General features: G+C 43.1%; 2 protein-coding genes across 11 annotated transcripts in view; both read right to left on the minus strand.

The window, feature by feature from the left end:
* Window positions 1-4822, minus strand: part of LOC118214445 (nebulin-like) — a 74872-nt gene extending 70050 nt beyond the window's left edge. For all 10 annotated transcript variants that reach the window (XM_035394404.1, XM_035394402.1, XM_035394397.1 and 7 more), the window contains exons 1-3: window positions 4741-4822; window positions 3981-4110; window positions 3570-3647 (exon numbers count right to left, since the gene is read on the minus strand). In XM_035394404.1, coding sequence (XP_035250295.1) covers window positions 3570-3626 — 57 coding nt within the window. In that variant the 5' untranslated portion in view covers window positions 3627-3647; window positions 3981-4110; window positions 4741-4822. The remainder of the gene's footprint in view (window positions 1-3569; window positions 3648-3980; window positions 4111-4740) is intronic.
* A 4100-nt stretch (window positions 4823-8922) lies between these two features.
* LOC118214156 (voltage-dependent L-type calcium channel subunit beta-4-like) lies at window positions 8923-19745 on the minus strand. Its single transcript, XM_035393798.1, has 13 exons — window positions 19222-19745; window positions 18111-18230; window positions 17679-17801; window positions 17119-17246; window positions 14416-14495; window positions 14100-14119; window positions 13590-13670; window positions 13248-13306; window positions 12474-12583; window positions 11895-12046; window positions 11436-11531; window positions 10652-10837; window positions 8923-10369 (listed from the first exon to the last, which is right to left on the minus strand). The coding sequence occupies exons 1-13, from the start codon at window positions 19264-19266 to the stop codon at window positions 10280-10282; spliced, it is 1290 nt and encodes a 429-aa protein (XP_035249689.1). The 5' UTR covers window positions 19267-19745; the 3' UTR covers window positions 8923-10279.
* Between the last annotated feature and the right edge of the window lie 510 nt (window positions 19746-20255).

Raw genomic sequence — 20255 nt, forward strand, 5'->3', positions numbered from 1 at the left:
CTCTGTGATTAGTGGAACACTTTTCTGGAGATATCACAATCATATCCTTATTTTATTATACCTGCATGCTGGCAGGAAGTGAGTGGCTGCAGATTACGCCTTTAAGAGCTGTTATTTTAGACAATATTCCACTCTGAAAACTGACCTACAGAGCAGGATGCTTGCTGCCTGCAGCCTGCACCTATTTTAACTTTATGACTCTGAACGATGCTGGTGGCATTTTAGCACTCTCTATTTCAGAACCTGACACTGATGATGGGACAGTCCGCAAAAAACCTCCAAATGTCCCTGCTTCCTCTGCACCGTGCAAGGCTATGACACAGAGGCTGCGCTGCCAGAGCTGAAAACTCTAACACACTTTGATTCACAATATGCCAGATGTAAGGGGCTTCTGCCTTTTCATCTATGGAACTGCAGAGACACGAACGCACAAACACATGCGTTCTCTTGCCAGTTGAATCATGTTCCACCACTGCGTCCACTTGCAAATGAGGAGAGATACAGTTCTGCAAACTGCCAGGTGTGTGTCTGCCTGTAGGTCTGTGTGTTTATGCCTACAGGTGTATAAGTCTGCCTGTAGGTGTGTGTGTTTATGCCTACAGGGGCATGGGTCTGCCTGTAGTTGTGTGTGGTTATGCCTACAGGGGCATGGGTCTGCCTGTAGTTGTGTGTTTATGCCTACAGGGGCATGGGTCTGTCTGTAGTTGTGTGTTTATGCCTACAGGGACATGGGTCTGTCTGTAGTTGTGTGTGTTTATGCCTACAGAGAGATGGGTCTGTCTGTAGTTGTGTGTGTTTATGCCTACAGGGGCATGGGTCTGTCTGTAGTTGTGTGTTTATGCCTACAGGTGTATTAGTCTGCCTGTAATTGTGTGTTTATGCCTACAGGGGCATGGGTCTGCCTGTAGTTGTGTGTTTATGCCTACAGGTGTATTAGTCTGCCTGTAGTTGTGTGTTTATGCCTACAGGTGTACGAGTCTGCCTGTACTTGTGTGTTTATGCCCACAGGGGCATGGGTCTGCCTGTAGGTGTGTGTGTGTGTGTGTTTATTTATTTGTTAAATTTAATGCATTGGCAATAATGTGATTTTTTTTCAAATATTTAATTTTGAATATTTGAGAGATGGCAGCTCTTTGGAAAGAAAGAGGAAAGAGAGAAGTTTACGGAGGGAAATAGAACAACTCTGAATACAGCCCTGTAGATTTCACAGTTTATTCCACAGTTGTTTTTTCCTTCTCCCTCACCCTCACCTCTGCACTCCCCCCCCCCTCCAATAGCACCTCCCAGCCTCCCTACCAGACTGCAGAAGTGAGAGATCAATGCAATGACCTCACAGACTGTGATTTACTGCAAATGCCTTCTCGTCTGACTGCTCCCTGCTTTGCAAAAGAGTTCCATTTCCATATTAGTATCCCAGCCAGGACCTGCCCCTCTCCCTGGTTCCACTTTAGTATCCCTGCCGGGACCTGTCCCCTCTCCCTGGGTCCACTCTAGTATCCCTGCTGGGACCTGTCCCCTCTCCCTGGGTCCATATTAATATCCCTACCACCACCTGTTGCTGCTCTATGGGAACTGCTCCCACTGAAAATATTCTCCAGAAAAATCCAAAAGAAGTGCATTATTTGAGTGATAATCCATTCACAGCATCTGATAATGAAGTGTCCTATCCACTGGATAGCAGAGAATCAGCATGATTCACTATTGAATATACCCACACCTCAGCATACGTATTATGTATGTTTGTGCCAGATTCATTTTAGGCAAGATATGTAGAAAAACTCTGGTACTGCAGTTCCATAGATTCAGAAAGACAAGCCATAATACTGTACATTAAAAACAATCAATCCCATGAAACCAGAAACAAATGCTAAAAATGGAAGAGTTTGTCTTAAGTACAAGTAAGTAAGTAAGAGTGTTTCTCTCCAATGTATGGGTCCAAAATATGTCACAATGGTGTAATAGCAGAAAACTAATGGCATTGAGTCAGAAAACATTATCTGGACACAAAGCATGTGAAAGGGTAGCTTTTCCAGAGCTGTTACAGAATCCTGGAACAGTGTGTAGCTGAAGGTAAAGGCATGTACAGTAATGTGTAATCTTGGACTACAGTTCTACTTTGACTTTAGAATAAAAAAAGAAGAAAAAAAAACAGATTAGGATTTCCAAAAATAGCTTCCTGGGTGATCTGCTTTGTACATGGGAGTGTTACTTCGCTGAAAATGAATATATTAGCAAAAATAAAAAAATAAATAGAATAATTCATAGGTATTTATTTGGTAGTGATGTAATATTAGGTCATATTTTTTTAATCAAGTAAGTATTAGTGTTAAGATGCAAGTATCATATGTAAGTTCCACTTATATATATATATATATATATACATATACATATACATATACATATATACATATATATAAAATAATAAACAAACAAAAGTATGAGGCTAAATTTTAACCCTTTTTAATGAGGAAATAAGAGATTAAACTGTTAACCTTCTGCTTTCACTCTTCCATTTAGCATTTGTTCAGAAGCATATCTGAATAAAATGGAAGAACTGTAAAAAAACACACATTATATTTGCACAAGTATACAGACGAAACAAAACAGCTGTGAACTTTTAGGGAAAGAGCAGGAAAGGCACAGTTGCTAATAGTGAGAAAAGTGTTTATAAATAAACTCATTACTTGTTTCAGAGTCTCATTTCATAGAGACTGACCACTACTGTGTAAATAAATACTGTCAACAATTATATGTAATTGGGTAGCCTAGACTGTTGAATCCTGTCATTTTACGAGTAAGGCTGTTGTAAAATGCTTTAATATGGCTTCATACCATAGATTAAATTTGTGTGTGTATTTTTTATTTTTTATGTTTTTTACTGCTTCTCAGTTTTTAATGGTGATTTCACTTGCGGCAGGCATTAATTAAAAATTTACTCAAAATGATTTACTCCAGAAAGTTGCCTACAAGGGGAAATATTCTGGAATGGAATGTAATTAACTGGTAATAAACCCTTCACCCCGGAAATGAAGTTTACAATAACGGTTCTAACATTCATTGAGGTATATTTTGTATGGTATGTACAAACAGAAATGTCAGATAAACATTTTCCTGAATTCCATCTATCTTTTGGCTTTTGTGCATAAAGTCGAGTGTTAGCTGAAGGTATAAGTGTCTCTTTATGTGTATGGAGGTCATCATCAAATGCTGATATGGGTCTGGGGGGATCTAGTAGAAATGAAAAAAGTGCCAGATGTTTTATATAAGAAGTGATTTACGTCAGGGTGGATGCTTGTCTGCATGAAAAAAGACGCCATACTGAAACAGGATCTAACTTTCTCGCAGAAGCCTGGTTTGTGAAATGCTGACCTGGAAATTATCAGGAGTCAGCTATTCATAGGTCACTCATACCTGCGGGCATAGCTTACCTACAGTACCAGGGTTCGAGTGAGGCACAGTCTGAGGCCCAAATTATCGCCCTACATTTTGTATCATAATCATATGAAAAGGTGACAAGTGTATGTGCCTGTGATGTGGAGGGATACGCTGGACAGAGAAAGAAAACTCACCTCTATAAGCTCTTCCTCAAACTCATCATACTCTTCCTCTATTTCTTCAGTCTGCATGATTATGCAGCTTCAGAGACTCTAAAAAGATAAAAGACATTAAGCTGTATTCCTCTTTTCACAGGATAAGAACACACGGCTGCATTTGTACAAGTCCTGGAGGCTACAGAATGATCTTCCTTTCTAATGTAAAGGGGAAATATCGGGTGACTTATACTGTAGGGATTTAAAAATGATTTCAAAGTTCATTAATTACAATTCAAACAGCAAGCATGAATCCTTCTATAACGTTTCATTTATTGCTTGATAGAGAATTAATGCAGAATTATGAATGATGGAGATATTTAAGTTTAAAAACCAAAACGGCATTAAAAAGAATGCAGGGATGCTGATGGATTAAATGACAGAACTTACCGTTAAGGTGAAAAAAAAAATCCCAAAACTTCTTTTCCAGCAGCTTTACAGTAAGGAAGCTGCTCTCTTTCCATCCACCAAGGGTCCCAACAAGTTTATTCCACTTTTGTGTTCCAGCAGTTCTTCAAACCTAAGAAAATTAATAAATTAATAAATTGTTCAATTACTGCTAAAGAAAAACACCAGAGAATCCACTGGGGAAAAAAGTGTAAATTGACTGAATTGAGTTGGAATGCTGTCTGAAGCCGGAGGCTTTGACACCCAAAACCTCAGGATCTGCAGCTCGGGGTGAAGGGCCCTGACAGCTGCCCCAGGGACCCTCAGATATTTGTCGTGTCAGCTAATGCCAGTGCCTGATTGGACGGCCTTCTTTAGCAGGGTGAGCTTCAATGCCTTCTGAGGCTGCAGGTTAAATATAGGAACGTTCTCCACTCCCTTTTTTAGGACCAGTCGCAGGCATTCCCTTCAAAAATGATGAATTCACTCATTTCTCAAAAATTAAAAAGATGAAAACAAGGGACAAGGGGGATTAATAAAATCCTGCCCGCTTTTGCGTAGGTTAGGGGCATGCCAGGCGGGCGTCGGCAGTGACCCAGGGTGACCTGCACCTTCCCAAGAGCGGTTGCCGCGCCGATAACGAGATCGGGCCTCATCAAGGGCACCTTTAGTGAGCTTTTTCTTTTCTTTTCTTTTCCAGTGATTTCCAAACCCAGGCCATGCAGAGAAAAAGCACAGAAGTGAAAAAGGAGATTGCTCTTACCAGTGATCCTAAGGTTAAAAGGTTTCTCACACCCCCAGAGCCTCCACAGCTCTTCCCTCCAGAGAAACTGTGGGCAAGAGCAGCAGGCCACCCCTGCTTCACAGTTATCATGTGGTCCCATGGGCCAATCAGAGAGTGGCTCTCTCGGGTTTCAGGGGGCTAAATATACCAAGTTAACACCTGCTCAGCAAATCCATGAAGAAAGGAATATTAGGGAAAACTATCAGGGGCCTATTAGACTTGTTAGCAGAAATCCAAACACACGTACACAACACAAAGCAAGATATATGGCATTTAATGAGTGTCAGTACAGCAGTACAGCTTGGTTCGGTTTTCTGGCTGAAACTTCAAGACCAAGGTACACTGAGAACCTCTGAGGTGAACCTACAGGGGTTTAACTGGAACCAGAGCCACCTAGGAACGGGGGAACATGAAATCTGTAAGGACAACTTACTGTCCTCAGTGCTTACAGCAGTCTGGATATCTCTCTCCCTCCCTCTCTTGCTCTCTCTCTCTCTCTCTCTACCTTCTTCTCTCTCTTTCTTTCTCACAGTTCATTTGATTTCAATGGCACTTTTTCTCTCTCTTCTCCATTTGGTCTTTTTCTTACCTCTGCCTCTCTGTGATTCTCGTAAGCATCGATGTACAGTGTAACTGGAGAGGACAGGCCTTTGTAGTGATAACTGTCATAATAGTCACTGTACAGTGTAACTGGAGGGGACAGGCTTTTGTAGTGATAACTGTCATAATACTCACTGTACAGTGGAACTGGAGAGGACAGGTTTTTGAAATGATGACTGTCATAATAGTCACTGTGTAGTGTAACAGGAGAGAACAGTCGTGTACAGTAAAAACTTCCTCTGTGCACATGTCGACAGCTGCCCTCTCTAATCTGACCCTTTGAAAAATACCTCAAGGGTGAAGTAAATAGAAAGCTGACTGTTCTCTGTTCTAATGGCAGTGAGCATGGAAGTCCCCAAACATTTCTTCCCTGTGTGAACAGCTTCCTGTGATCAGAAGCCTGAGCTTCATCTGTGAATGTATGCTGAAGAGCCGATCTGCATGGTTTAATCTCACAGTCCAAAGTTTACATGCACGTGTGCCATTAACTGATTTGTAGCAGACAATACAGCAAAATAACACATACAGCAATGAGATTGGACAGCAGTGTAGGAAAACTGTGGTGGTAACACAAATCAGAATATATTTCTATTTAAAAGTAAATTGATTTGTTTGAAAGAACATTTTTCAGTGCTTGTTAAAAACAATATTAGGAATATTCATGGTATATACGGTAAGTATAGTCTGCATCAGTGGCCAAAGAATCTGACTTTCTGAACTAATAATGCATTTTTCTTTGAACAAATATTTAGTCCTTTTTCAGAAGGGTGTACGGTAACGTTAATGTACAGTATGTGGTGTTGCTGGGCCAGTCGGGGGCAATCTTCCCTCTGGTCAAATAACACCAATGTCCAAGTGCAGTGATGTGGACATTGTGCTGTACGACACACTGTATTTCCAATGAACCATTAAACCGAGGTCCCGACTCACAGTGGTCATTAAAAAATCTGACATTTATTACAAAAACTAGGGGGGACCCTGTTGTCATGGCTAAGTTCCCCAGCTGGCTCTCTCAACCTTCCATATGATCATCTCCCAGTTTAATAGGCTAAAAACCTTTCTCCTTCAACCCTCCTCCACCTCAGCTGATGTGCAATGAGCATTCTGGCACAAAATATCTGCTGTGCATCACCCAGGTGGATGCTACACATTGGTTGTGGTTGAGTAGGGCATTGCCCTCATCACTGTAAAGAAAGCACTAAGAAAAAGATTTAGAAAAAGCACTATATAAATGCAAGCTATTATTCTTTTTTTTGTAGTAGTAGTAGTAGTAGTAGTAGTATTAATAGTAATATTATAAAGCGCATCTGTTAACAACACACTGTGTGGACCAGTGTGGTCATCTGGGAGAAACAACCTCCACATACAGTCTGGACTCACTAAGCAAACAGCTGTGGTGCAGTGAGTGTGAATTACAGCGCATCATGAATTTTCTTGTGAGGCTGCTCTGTTCTCTCTCTCCTGTCTCTTTTTCCTCCCTGCTTGACTGTCACGTCAACACAGGGGACAAGTGGCAGCCAGGATGGGGGGGGGCGGGGGGAGTTGGGGGTCGGTGGAATCTGAATAGCAGTGACAGCTGTGGCTCATTTTCACATTGCTGCAGACACACACACACACAGAGTGACTGAGGACTGCCCCTTTTGCAAATAGGGGTTTGGGCATCTGAAGTTACTTCTAAAAAATGCAGAATCCTGCTTTGAAGATTTCAAGTCCTCTTGAATGGTTGTGGTGGGATTAGACATGCATACACAAACACTTACTGTATAATCTCTCTCTATCTCTCTCTCTCACACACACACGCATGCGCGCGCGCACACACACTCACTCAGGCTTACCTTCTCTCGCACACTCGCTGCAGTCCCAGGCGGGATGTTTTTAGATTCCAGCTCCGTGACTTGGCCTCCAGGTTGCTGTTGACTTTATGAGGAGTAATGGCCCATCTTATTTACAGAACTTTAGGTCATATCAGCTGTTCTGTTCTGACCAATTACTTCACATTTGCATTATTCATATTGGGCATGTAAGATCCTGATTGATCTCCCCACAATCACCAACTGTGAGGATTATATATATAAGTCTCATCTGCACTCTCCTAAATTGAAGGGCTGACTAAACTGTGCATCCAAAACTGGGGAAAAAGCAAAACATGGGGCTTCAAATAAGTGATGTACTGTAAACCTGAAATACAAGCTATGTTCTTATACTCAGCATAAGAACATCTGTGCAGTCGATTTCAGTGGTGACGGATAAACCTGTGCTCTCAAATCTCTGTTGTCCCCCTCTAGTGGTCACAAACAGTGCCAAGTTGTTCTTTTATTATTCTTGCACACTCATCTTTCACTCACTCTCTCTCTTGCTCACACACACACACACACACACACACATACTACATCCCCCTGGGCACATTATATACAAGATTTGCCATTGAAAAAAGAGAATAGTTTTCTGAGCATTATCCACACGCACAATAGTGACAGTCCTCTGAGTGGAACAGCGAGAGTTAAATATCATGAAATAGAAACAAGAGATTGTAATTCTAGTTAAATTTAACCAAAAACCAAATACTCAGTCCAGCCATGTTTTAAATAGCTTCAGTGATTAATGTATGAAGTTTTTCCGTGTTTCTTTCCTACACTTGAACCAGCATAATCATCCTACTCTTGTGAGCTACTGTTGTGAGCTGAGAAATCATGGCATGCATTTTGATGGACATAAATGTCTATATATTTGACTTAGGCATTCCTAAATTAACAATACCATCAAATACCTGCCAGTTATGTCCATTACTACTTCTGTCACAATAACTGTCGGTGACCTACAACTGTCAGGGTTAACAATTGGCTTCCAGTCAGATCTCAGGGGAGAAACGCTATGACTGGCACGTGTGCTGACAGCACAGATTAGAGAAGTCCCATTAGGCAGCTGAATGACAGGGCAACTGGGCATATCTCAACAATGCCCACGTTCAGCTACGCCGCCACCCAGTCCAACATTCTCACACCATTAACACAAATGCCTGAGAGAATGTCACAGATTAGCAGGGCAGGCACTGAGCCACAAGGGAAACACAGGTGGTGTGGGAAACGGCCTACGGTACTATGCACAGTACAAAATGCTCAGCAGCAGTACAGCCGAAGTGTAGTAAAATGGGAGGGGAGAAGGTTTAAGTCATTCTTGAACATGGTATTTGACATTAACTACTTCAGTAAAGTATCCAGTTGTGTAAATGGACAGTATCTGTACGTAAATATGTTATGTTTCTCTGGACAATTGAGCCTTCTAACAAAGACATAATGTAATGTAAAGCAGTGGCTCACCACAAAGTTTAGAAAAACACTTTTTTGAATTCATTCTTATTCTCTTTTGGTGATCAGTTTCATTTTCTTGGTTATTACATTCATTCATGCTTGCAAAGCCTGAGCAGCTTAGTGATTCGATCCACATCAGCTGTAACAAAAAAGCACAAATTGAGTTTACTTCAAAATAATAGAAACACACAGGGATTATGTACTGACGAAAACCTGCATTGTGGGGAAATAAATATTTGTAAGGCCACAGAAGAATAATATACAAGGCTTTATTTATGTACTGTACTTCAAAGATTTTACTTGAACCAGATTTAAATTATATATATCCACTTCCCATAAAATCTAGTTTATGTCATATATTAAATTACAATAAAAGACAATATATGCATGCAGAGCTGAATTTCCATTTAAAACATCTTCATCACAACAATGCTTTTCTGAAATTAGATTTGAATGTCTGGGCGTTGCTGGGTAACAGGTAGACACATGACTGCACACATTTGCATAGTCATTTTTTTTATTTATTCTTCCTTCATTAAACAGCATGCCTATAGAGAATACTGAGGGTAACTTTGGGTAAACTGTGTATCCTTAGGGGAAAAAACAAAGTCAACAGCTAAATCAAACCAAATGATTCAAATTCAATTTGGTACGCCAGGACTGCCAAATAGGGTTAGTAGACACAGGCTGCTGTGAGCTCTACCTGCACCCGCACATGTATAACAGAAGTGGTGGAATCACCTGAAATCCAGGAAAAAAAACAAATACAACTCTCAGCTATATAAAATGTCCAGGAGAAGCAAAGAATTCACTGAGGTCCATTTATGTACGTTGGCAGTCCTGCTGGCACATTTAGTTCTCTATTTATTAGACAGGGACAATGTATATCATAAATGTTAATGCACCCAGCATATTGACCTAGAGTTATCTGAAATGCTCCTTTTCATCTGTAGTCCCTGTGATGATATAGAGTGGGACCCACCTGAGGGTCACTGAGACACTGAGGATCAGAGACAGCACCAGATTGGGCCAAACTGCCCCTCTCTGACGCACCATTTCGGGCCAAACCACCCCTCTCCGACCCACCACCCTGGGCCAAACTGCCCCTATCTGACCCACCACCCTGGGCCAAACCACCCCTCTCTGACCCACCACCCTGGGCCAAACTGCCCCTCTCAGACCCACCACCCTGGGTCAAACTGCCCCTCTCCGACCCACCACCCTGGGCCAAACTGCTCCTATCTGGCCCACCACACAGGGCCAACCTGCCTTTTCTAAACTACCAAACTGGGCCGATCTGCCCCTAAATGAAACATGTCATTTCTTTTTATTAATTTATCTGATTTGGAGTTTCCATCCTAAGAAATTCCATATGAAAGCAAGAGGTTTCCAGTTTCAGTAGCAAATAGAATACTACAAGGTACCCAACTGGGCGAAGTCAGAGAAAAGAGCATTTCCTTTAGCAGGAGCCAGCCTAGGTAGAGTCAGAGAGGGGTGGTCCCAGTGGGAGGGGCCAGAATGGGCTTTGTCATAGTTGTATAGCTGTATGGCACCTACTCCTTCGCCTTCTGAGAGCCAGAGAATTGTGGGTGTGGTTGTTGTGAACACACTCATTGGTAGTTCTCGTTTGATGTCATCAGGCTGCGACGCTTGATAGGGGAATGGCCTCCTGTGTGGTTGCTGCTTCTGATTCTTTGGCCCTGCAGGAGGAATGCATCACATCGGTAATAACATCACAATTAAACAAAATATTCAAAATCTATCCTGTGATACTGGAGCACTTCATGAATTTGCTTTAGTCCTTTTTATTCTGTAACTTGAACAGGGTGGTGAGGTAGGCGATGGGTGTGTTCCTGTAACCCGGACAGGGTGGTGAGGTAGGAGATGGGTGTGTTCCTGTAACCCAGACAGGGTGACGGGGTAGGAGATGGGTGTGTTCCTGTAACCCAGACAGGGTGACGGGGTAGGGGATGGGTGTGTACCTGTAACCCAGACAGGCCAGCGGGGTAGGGGGACAGCACGGTGGGGGCCAGGTTGCGCCCCAGCAGTGGGTTGAGCGGGGTGCAGTTGGAGGTGTGGGTGGCACGCCAGTATGCTTCCATGTACTCAGCCAGGTGCTCACACGCGTCTTCCAGCTGGTTTTCATCTAGGATGATGTCAAACATGTCCTGTGAGTGAGAGGGAGAAAAGCAGAGATGAGCAGGGGGTGAGTGAGAGAGGTAGGGCTGAGTGAGAGAGACAGGGGATTAGTGAGAGAGATAGGGCTGAGAGAGAGAGAGAGATTCAGGGTGAGTGAGAGAGGTGGGGAATGAGTGAGAGAGGTAGGGCTGAGAGAGAGAGAGAGATACAGGGTGAGTGAGAGAGATAGGGGATGAGTGAGAAACATACAGGGTGAGTGAGAGAGATAGGGCTGAGAGAGAGAGAGAGAGAGAGATACAGGGTAAGTGAGAGAGATGGGGCTGAGTGAGAGGGAGAGATACAGGGTGAGTGAGAGAGATGGGGCTAAGTGAGAGGGAGAGATACAGGGTGAGTGAGAGAGATGGGGCTGAGTGAGAGAGTTGTGGGTGAGTGAGTGAGATAGGGATGAGTTAGTGAGTTATGTGAGATTAGTGAAATGAGGGAGTGTTGAAAACGAGGATAAGGGTAAGGGCTATGTGGCTGACAGTTGAGCTAAAAGAGCTAAAGGACAGATGACAATCATAGAGTATGGAGCATGAGGGAAAGGGGGGAGGGCAGTGGGTGGGGCTTGCAGGTAAGACAGCACACCGGTGGGCACTGCGCCAGCTTGTCTGCTGCCACCAGCTGCACATTCAGGTATCTGCTCTGGGACTTCCCTCTGGACTTAATGAGGCGCTGCAGGACCTGAGAAAAACAGGTAACAGACAGATGGACACATCCATACTCATCGAGAGTAAGATCTGCAGAAAGGGCAGGGGGTTCTTTCAGTTTGTCCAACTAGTCACAAACAGCTTCTGGGATTCAATCAAATATTAAGGACTTCCTTCAGAAACATTAAAACTGATTTTACCAGATGCTTTTCCAACAATAGAAGACCTTTAACTGTACTAAAACAGACTGTTATTACCCAATGAGAATACAACTGAGGACACAAGTCAAGTGAGGAAATGTGAGAAGCAACGTGGTTTAAAAGTGTTCATTTCCGCATGCATCCAGGAGAGGGCAGCACTGACAACAAATTGCCAGTAAAAAGGCGCTGTAATTTACCTTTGGAGAGGACACTTTGACATGGACGAGGATGGGTGCTAGGGACGTCTTCATTAACTGCGCTGGATGGTTGATTGTGTCGGCATCCAACACGACCAGCTGCAAGGACCTGCCGAGTTCAAAAATCCTCTCCACTTCGCTCTGTACTTCAGCTATGAGAGACAAAAAATGAGCACCCATCCACACTAAACTCACACAATCAAATATAATGAAGTGCCACCTAAGCCTGGCTCATATTCAGTGTGCTGGTCACCCAATGGCAGTCTTTTAGAATAAAGCTTTCACTTAAGTAATTTCACTTGTGGCACTCAGCATACACATAGAAGAAAAAAAATACAGTGCTCAATGGTTCTCTGACACTGACATGTGTAAAATCCATGCAGTACTTGCTGAATACATAAAAACATGGACTTTATTTAACAGCCTAGTTGAACCTTACAGAAGGTGCCACAAAGTTGAAAATAAATACTATTTTCATCTAACCTTATTTTATGCACTATTCTCTATGTAGTCAATTGCTCTGGCAAAGAATGTTTGCTAAATAAATGAATGTAAACGCAATGTGTTCACCGGGCTTACCTATGCTGGTCCTGGTGTTGGACCGTTCGATGATGGCCCTCTTGCTGGGGTTGTTCAGAACTGACCGCTTGGCTAGCGATATGTCTGCTGTGACTCTGGTTATAGATATTCTACAACAGAAAACAAAAAACATACTGCACATAAATGCAGAGCTACTGAAATGATATGGTGACTTCATCCTTATGTGAGGTGCTGGATGGCTCATGGTTAAGGAACCACGCTGTGGTGAATGGATGAGCCTCAAGGCCTTGGATCAAATTTGAATCCAGACTGTGCCAGTGCCCACCATGGCTGGTAATTCCACAGGGCGATGTGCAATTGGCGCTTGCGCCACCCAGGGGTTGGAAGGGTTCAGTTGTTTAGGGATCCACGTTCAAGCTATCTAGCAACCACTGCTGCTTGAGGCCGATGGACTGTACGTGAAAGCAGCATATGAAAGGTCATCCTCCGACTCCACTCTGTGCAAGCTTATTTCAGCCTAATCTAGCAGAGCTACAGTACAAACCAACGCACTGAAGTCTATGGAAAGGTTTGAGCAAGAGGTTTTATTTGTTCTCTCAAACATTGACCTTGCGTAATTATCCACCTATTACACTAAGCTATGTCATTTAGATAAAGTGTAATTAAACTGATCCCTGGAGGAATGGAAGTACCTTACGCTTATAAACACAAAGGAAGGTCTCAGCGATCTGTTATATGGCTCTGTGGCCCAGCCAGCTCAGAGCCCAGCCAGCAAAGCGCTTTGCCAGGAAAAGGGCCAAAAAGACACCTCACCTGCCATCGAATCTGTGCTTGAGGAAGTCAAAAAGCGCTTTCTGCATCATGTCTGTCACCTATACAGAAAGGAGAGGGAGAAAGCGATGTAGAAAGAGAGATAATTAAATTGGAAATCGGTACACATTCAAAGCGTTCTGAAATGATGACAGTTTGACTAGCTCCATTCATTCCCAATGGCTCAGCCAGACACAATACATGGTTGAAATGTGGAAGCACTCAGAATGCCAAATATATTGCTTCACTAGAATTGCCAAAGAGTTTGTGTGATCATAAGGGAAGGGGAAATGTTCATGTAATTATAGACTTAGCCAATGGAAGGGAGAGAGAGGCACTGTCTACCTCGTATCCCTTAAGCGATGGTCCGACCAGAACCACAGGCCTCATAGTGGGGACCACATCATAGGGGGGGATGAGTTCGGCCTGCAGGGGAAGATACTGAGTGAAGCACAGCCTGTTCCACCATCAACCAGCAGGGGTTAGCCAGATAACGCATGGCTGTTCCACCATTACAATTGCAAGTGTACATTTTAAAATCACAGGTACATTTTGAACATCCCAACCTGGTTAAAAAGACACTTGAATCACAGCAGCTAAGTTATTGTCTTTTGTCGTTTGACATGTCTTTTCTACATAAAATTTGCAATTATTTAATTTAAATTGGAAAATTGGAATGACTTGAAATTGTTACTTGAATGATGTAGTCAGATCATCATTAATTATTTGATGATAAAGTGGGATATTTATGTCCAATACATTAAACAGAGATGGTGCATTAGTGCAAGCAGTCCCACAGCAGGTGTATAAATTTAATGAAATATACAATACATACACTTTATTTTTCATACTCACCACTTTCTGTTTTTGTTTCCCTATAAAGAGAAAGAAGGAAAAAAGTTATTTTATTGAATGCTAACAGGAGATGTTTTGTGCTCAAGCCTTAATGAACACCCAAACATCTGCCAGGTTCCATGGTTTTGGTTTCATGCTGAGATTAAAGTTTTAAACCACTCCAACAGGTAGGAGTACCCTAACCAAACCCTCTTTGAAGGCTATTTCAATTTTCAATTATCATTCTGATTGTTAGAATATAAGGACAGCATAATTCTTGATGGACAGCTGAATCAATGACAGCCCCAAATGCAGCCTGTCCTGCAAGTAAACTCACCTGTGGAAGAAGGGTTGGGTCTGACATTGCTGGAAACCATCTCTCCCAGGCTGGAGGAGGAGTTCCCACTTGACTTACCACTGTGTAGAGCAAAGAGTACAGTGTTATTCCATCCATCCATCCATTTTCTAACCACTCAATCCAAGTCAGGGTAGCGGTAGCAACAGGGCAAGCTGAGGAGCCCAGACATCCCTCTCCCCAGAGACTTCCTTCAATTCTTCACAGGGGATCCTAAGGCGATCCCAGGCCAGCCTGGAGATATAATCTCTCCAGTGTGTCCTAGGTCTGCCCTTGGGTCTCCTGCCAGCTGGACGTGCTGGAACACCTCCAAAGGGAGGCTCCCCGAGGGCATCCTAATCAGATACCTGAACCACCGCAACTGACTCCTCTCAACATGGAGGAGCAGCAGCGCTATTGCAAGTTTCTCCCAGACAGCTGAGGTCCTCACCCTATCAAGGAGGGTAAGCTCCACCGCCCTGTGGAGAAACTCCAATTTTGGCCGCTTGTATTCGCGATCTCACTATTTCAGTCACTACCCATAGGTAGTGACCATAGGTGAAAGTAGGAATGAAGATCTTCTGGTAAATCGAGAGCTTTGCCTTTTTGCTCAGCTCCATTTTCACCACCACCATCTGATACAATGCCCGCACTACTGCAGCTGCTGCACCTATACGGAGCTCGATCTCCTGATCCTTTTTAACCTCACCCGTAAGTAAGACCCTGAGATACTTGAACTTCTCCACTTGGGGCAGTTGCTCCCCCTCACTTAAAGGGGACAAGCTATCTTTTCCCGGGAGAGGTCCATGGCCACAGACCTGGAGGTGCTAATCTCCATCCCAACCGCATGACACTCAACTCCGAACAGGTATAGACTAGTGCTCATCACAGGTCACAGTACGATGAGGCCAAAAGGACGAGAACATCCACAAACAGAAGAGATGCCACCCCTATGTCCTCAAACCGGACACACTCCAGGTCCCAGCTGCCCCTCGAGATCCTGTCCATGAATACCAGGAACAGGAGGGGAGACGAGGGACACCATTGGTGGAGTCTGAAACCCACACTGAATGGGCTTGACCTACTGCCAAGAATGCAAACACAGCTCTCACTCCGAGCATAAGGGACCGAATGGCACACAGTAGCAACCCTCAGCACCCCACACTCCCACAGCATCTCCCACAAGATACCCCGAGCAACACAGTCATATGCCTTCTCCAAATCCACAAAACACATGCAGACAGGAGTGTTACGGTGGATCAGAAACCAGATCACAGTGTTACCGTGCATCAGAAACAAGAGCACAGTGTTACTGTGTTTCAGAAACCAGAGCACAGAATAAATGAGAGGCTAGCGAATCATATTATTAAAGACATACTATGCAGGATTCTTAGCCTCATTGTGGTCCTGTGTTTACAATCAAATAAGTCTCCTCCAGCCTCACCTCCATTGGGGGCAGGAAACACCCATGAGTGCAGCAAGCACAGCTAGCTGGATAGTTAGAGGTAATGTTACTTAAAGATCCAACAGAAAAAACTTTGCGTTGCTTTGCATTCCCTTGATGAACTTCAGCTGTCACATTTGAGAAAAAGTAATTCCAAGGTTGACTCTGGTTTTTGAATAAGCTCTGTCAGCTTGTCATTTTGCTTTACTGTACTTGTGCTTCTTCACCTTTCCCATTGCAGTAGCTAGCACCTACCCCACAGGCTCTGTAGCCATACCCATCCCTCACCAAATAGAAAAGAGAGTCACACCCAAAAACATCCTGAACACATCTGAGAAGAAATACAGACATAGCAGCACATATTTGCAAGGAGAAGCTTGCAAAGAGATTGCAGTGCATCATAAATATGACTGAACATGGCCATTTTCAAGGTAAAAATCCTGCATAGTATTCCTTAAATTTGAGGAAAACAAAGCACAGCACTACTATGTGATAAACAAAAATTAGTGTAACTACATCTCGCAAGGGATGCAATAAAAATTCCCATCCCCTGGGGAAACATGTTTTCTCCACCTCTATGAAGACAAATTATTTCTCATCAGGGACTTTAACAGGTAATTGGAAAATGATTACAGTACATTACACTGTGAATTTACGTACTCCAGTGAACACAAATCCTTCTACATCAGTAGCTAAAAAGCAGGTAATTGCTTGAATCATGTTATTAGTAAGCAAGCTTGCAGGTGTTCTACCTGGATAGCTACCCTCACATACACTAACTAAACGCTCGTGTTAGCATTATTTTTGTCACGTACTGTCATATTGCATTTCATTACACAGTTGCTCACTGGTGACCAGTACATGGCATGTAACACACAAAATAAACTCTAAAAAGGCACATATCAGCATGGGGGTAGACAAACGAGCATCATCATGGGTGAAGCTATCTACCCAGTCAGTGCAATAAAATTACAAATGCTTAGTTAGCATACTGTATGTCTAACCAATAACAAATATTGAAAAACCAAAATATACTCACAATCTCTTCTGGAGAGAATGAACATTGCATTAGCCTTTTTCCTAATCTAACAAGCCAGACAAAAAGCTAAACTTCAGGCATTAGTCTGATCACAGAAGGATGCATCCCTCCCACCCCACCATGCCATAATTCTCCCCAAACCCACTGTATTACCCATGGATACACGCCTGTTTCTCCCCCAGCCCCAGCCTTCACCACCCCACCCAGAAACCCAGAGCCTTACCCATGAAGACGGCCCTGCTTCTGCTCTCTCAGGATACAAATTTTCTCCAGTTTTAGGGGACTGGGGATGAAGCCAATCTCACTGCCTTCTTTCACCAACCTCCCAATCCACCAGTCATTACTGTACTTCTGCATGGCAGGACACAGAGAATTATTACTGCATGGCATAGTACTGTTTTAGGTTATTTTTAACCCTGCTGCTCTTCTTATACACAATTTGGAATTACCAGATGTGCCTCTTGTGTTGCTACTGTACACACCAGCTGATTTCACACAATACAGAGTACAGTACATTGCAGGACAGGTGTATTTTTCACTGATGATGACTGATGAATGCTTGTGACTGCTTGGCAAGTCGCCAGGGGTAAATACTGCAGTGGTTACCCAAGGAACTCTGGCTGTCTTTAGCGAAAACCTACTCCTGACAAAATTAGCCAATCACACCATTCAAGAAAGTTATCCTTCTTTCTTAGCAAACAGCAAGACAGCATCATATGCATTTAGATAAGAGCATGTGCCACTCCAAAGGAGAGTAGGTGTGCAGCGAAGAGGAAATGCTACCTCTTTAATGTGCAAGAAATCCTTGGCATCAAAGGAGATTGCTGTTCCTGGCACAGGAACGTCCACATCAAGGGCACCACAGTAATAGACATTGGTCTTCACCGCAAATGCAACTGCTTTTGTCTGTAGAGAGAGAGAGATTTATCTTTTGATGTTGGAAAATGAATATGCAGCAAAGGCATTCCCTTCCAAAGGCAAAAATGTGGTATCTCCAGTCAGAAAAGCTAGAATTTGAGCAGGAGAGGAGATCAGAGAGAAGACCCTGAACAACATCATGCCATTTTGAGTTGGAGATGGTGTGTTTTCTTTAATACATCTTGTGCTGTTTGGATGCCGTGCAGGCACAGAAACATGCTCTGTTTTGGGAAGTCCAATTTTTGAAGTGTTGAATGAGGTTGTTTATGTCATCCACAGGGTGGAAGAGGGCATCACCTTGGCCCTCTCCAGCTGCAGGGCAGCCTGCTGCTGCACATCCTGCCGGCCACCCTCCTGCTCCTCCTCCACAGACACATCCGAGTCCGATGGCCGGCTGGTGTAGGAGTCCGCTGAGCCCTGGAGGTTGAGCACAACCATTTCAGCTTTTCACCCCAGCTGAGCCTCAGGCAACTCAACACAGCCACATACAGCAACAGAAACCTGTCAAATGTGGGTCCTGATTAGGGGCTGAAGTTGTAATTACTCTGTTAGTGTATCTCACTGTGACTTTGTCTGTACGGTCATTCAGCCTATTAGCTCTGTTGCTACTGCACATAAAGAAGGCAAACACCCAATATTTGGTGAAACAAGATGTCAGTGTAACCACTAGGTCAGTGCCATAACACACTAGGCCACTCTAACCCTGTCATTACCATTACAAACACGAGTGACTGAGTCTTTCAGTAAATGTGAGCATAATTCAGCCTGTACAGTAACACGACCACTTACACATTGCTCTCTCTCTTTCTCTCTTACACACACACACGCACACACACATACATACACACACACACCTTTAGTAAGCATTTTCTCAGACAGGGATTAATCTGGCGTTTGTCCACCCCTGTAAATCAGACCAGAGCAGAACATCCATCCATGCAGAAACCATTTAATCAGACCAACTGTATAAAAATACTGCAGAGCCCTGGTTGTAGCAAGCCACGGACACAGACTAAAATGATTGTGTCTTCAGTTTGAGAGATGCGTGACTGAAATGCTGACAAAGGATGTCTGTGGCTAAATAAATGTGGAAACAAAAGGATCACCACACATACACGCACTCACACACACCATGCATATAAATACAAAAACACAAACATGCACACATACATACACAAGCACACACACACACACCCTACATACATTCATGCACACAAACACACATTATTAAATACCCAGACCTCCCCCACATACACACGCACACTCCCCCCCCCCTCCCCCCCAAACACCGTGCACCCTCCCACACTCACAAAAAATATACATCATGTACAAAAATACCCACCCCACATGCATGAAGTGTACCCCCATTAACACACTGCATAGACACACATGCCATTCCGAGACTCACCGCCTCTGAGTCTTCAAATCCATGCAGATATAAATTGTCGTACATGGAGATTTTATAATCCAATATGCACCTCTCCAGTGAATAAAAATGGATAGGAATCAACCACAAAAAATGTGTAAACCACTGGGGAAGATGTTTACATGTGTTTGCTGGTGGAATCCGCTTTTCCTGAAGGCTGTTGATTCACATGATAAGACAGTGAGGTTATCCCAACAGGCAGTGAAACCCTGGCATTATTTCATCTGCCTTCCAAACACAGAGCAGGAATGGGTCCCTCCTCTGTCATAGCCTGGTCACATGACCAACAGACCAGTTGCTGATTGGATGGACGTCTCTCCAGTCAGGTTGGTTGCGAATCTCCTTTGATTATAAGTAAAGAAGGCGGCGAGTGGGTCTGTGCCTGGAGAGCAGTGTTTTTTTATCGATCTATTCTCTCTCCTTCTCCATCTTTTCATTGCTCGCTCTTGCTTTCTCATTTGTCTCTCTCCTTTTCTATCCCTCCTATATCTCATTATACTCTCATAACATTAAGTAACTGTAATACATTTATATGAGAGTGAATAATATGTAATTAATGCAATGGTCAATAAATACAACGTTACAAATTAAACCACTGATCATAAACATATGAACCCCATTAAGGAAATCAGACCAAATGAGACACCTTGACCATATCAGACAGTGATGCATAACAAGCCATTTCAGTACATCTCCAAGAAAGTTTAAAATGTTCTGCTTATACTAATTGAACAGTGAGAGGCTATGTTGAATATATAAAACTTGCAAATTAATGTACAATTTATAGTAAAACCAATTCTTATCTGGTGTTATTTTTCACTTGTAGGCCACTATTGTAGTTTTTAAGATGAATCTGGAAATGTTTTAACATGTTTGAGGAATTAAATTCTGTTGTGATGATGGGCTGTATTCAGCCTATATTGCCTTTTATTGCAAGATCTCTAAAAGCACTTTAAGTTTACCCGTAAGTGTATTTAAACCACTACCACATGTACCAATATAAAGGGAAGACAGAA

This window comes from Anguilla anguilla, chromosome 15, assembly GCF_013347855.1.
Source record: "Anguilla anguilla isolate fAngAng1 chromosome 15, fAngAng1.pri, whole genome shotgun sequence".
NCBI classification, from domain to species: Eukaryota; Metazoa; Chordata; class Actinopteri; order Anguilliformes; family Anguillidae; genus Anguilla; species Anguilla anguilla.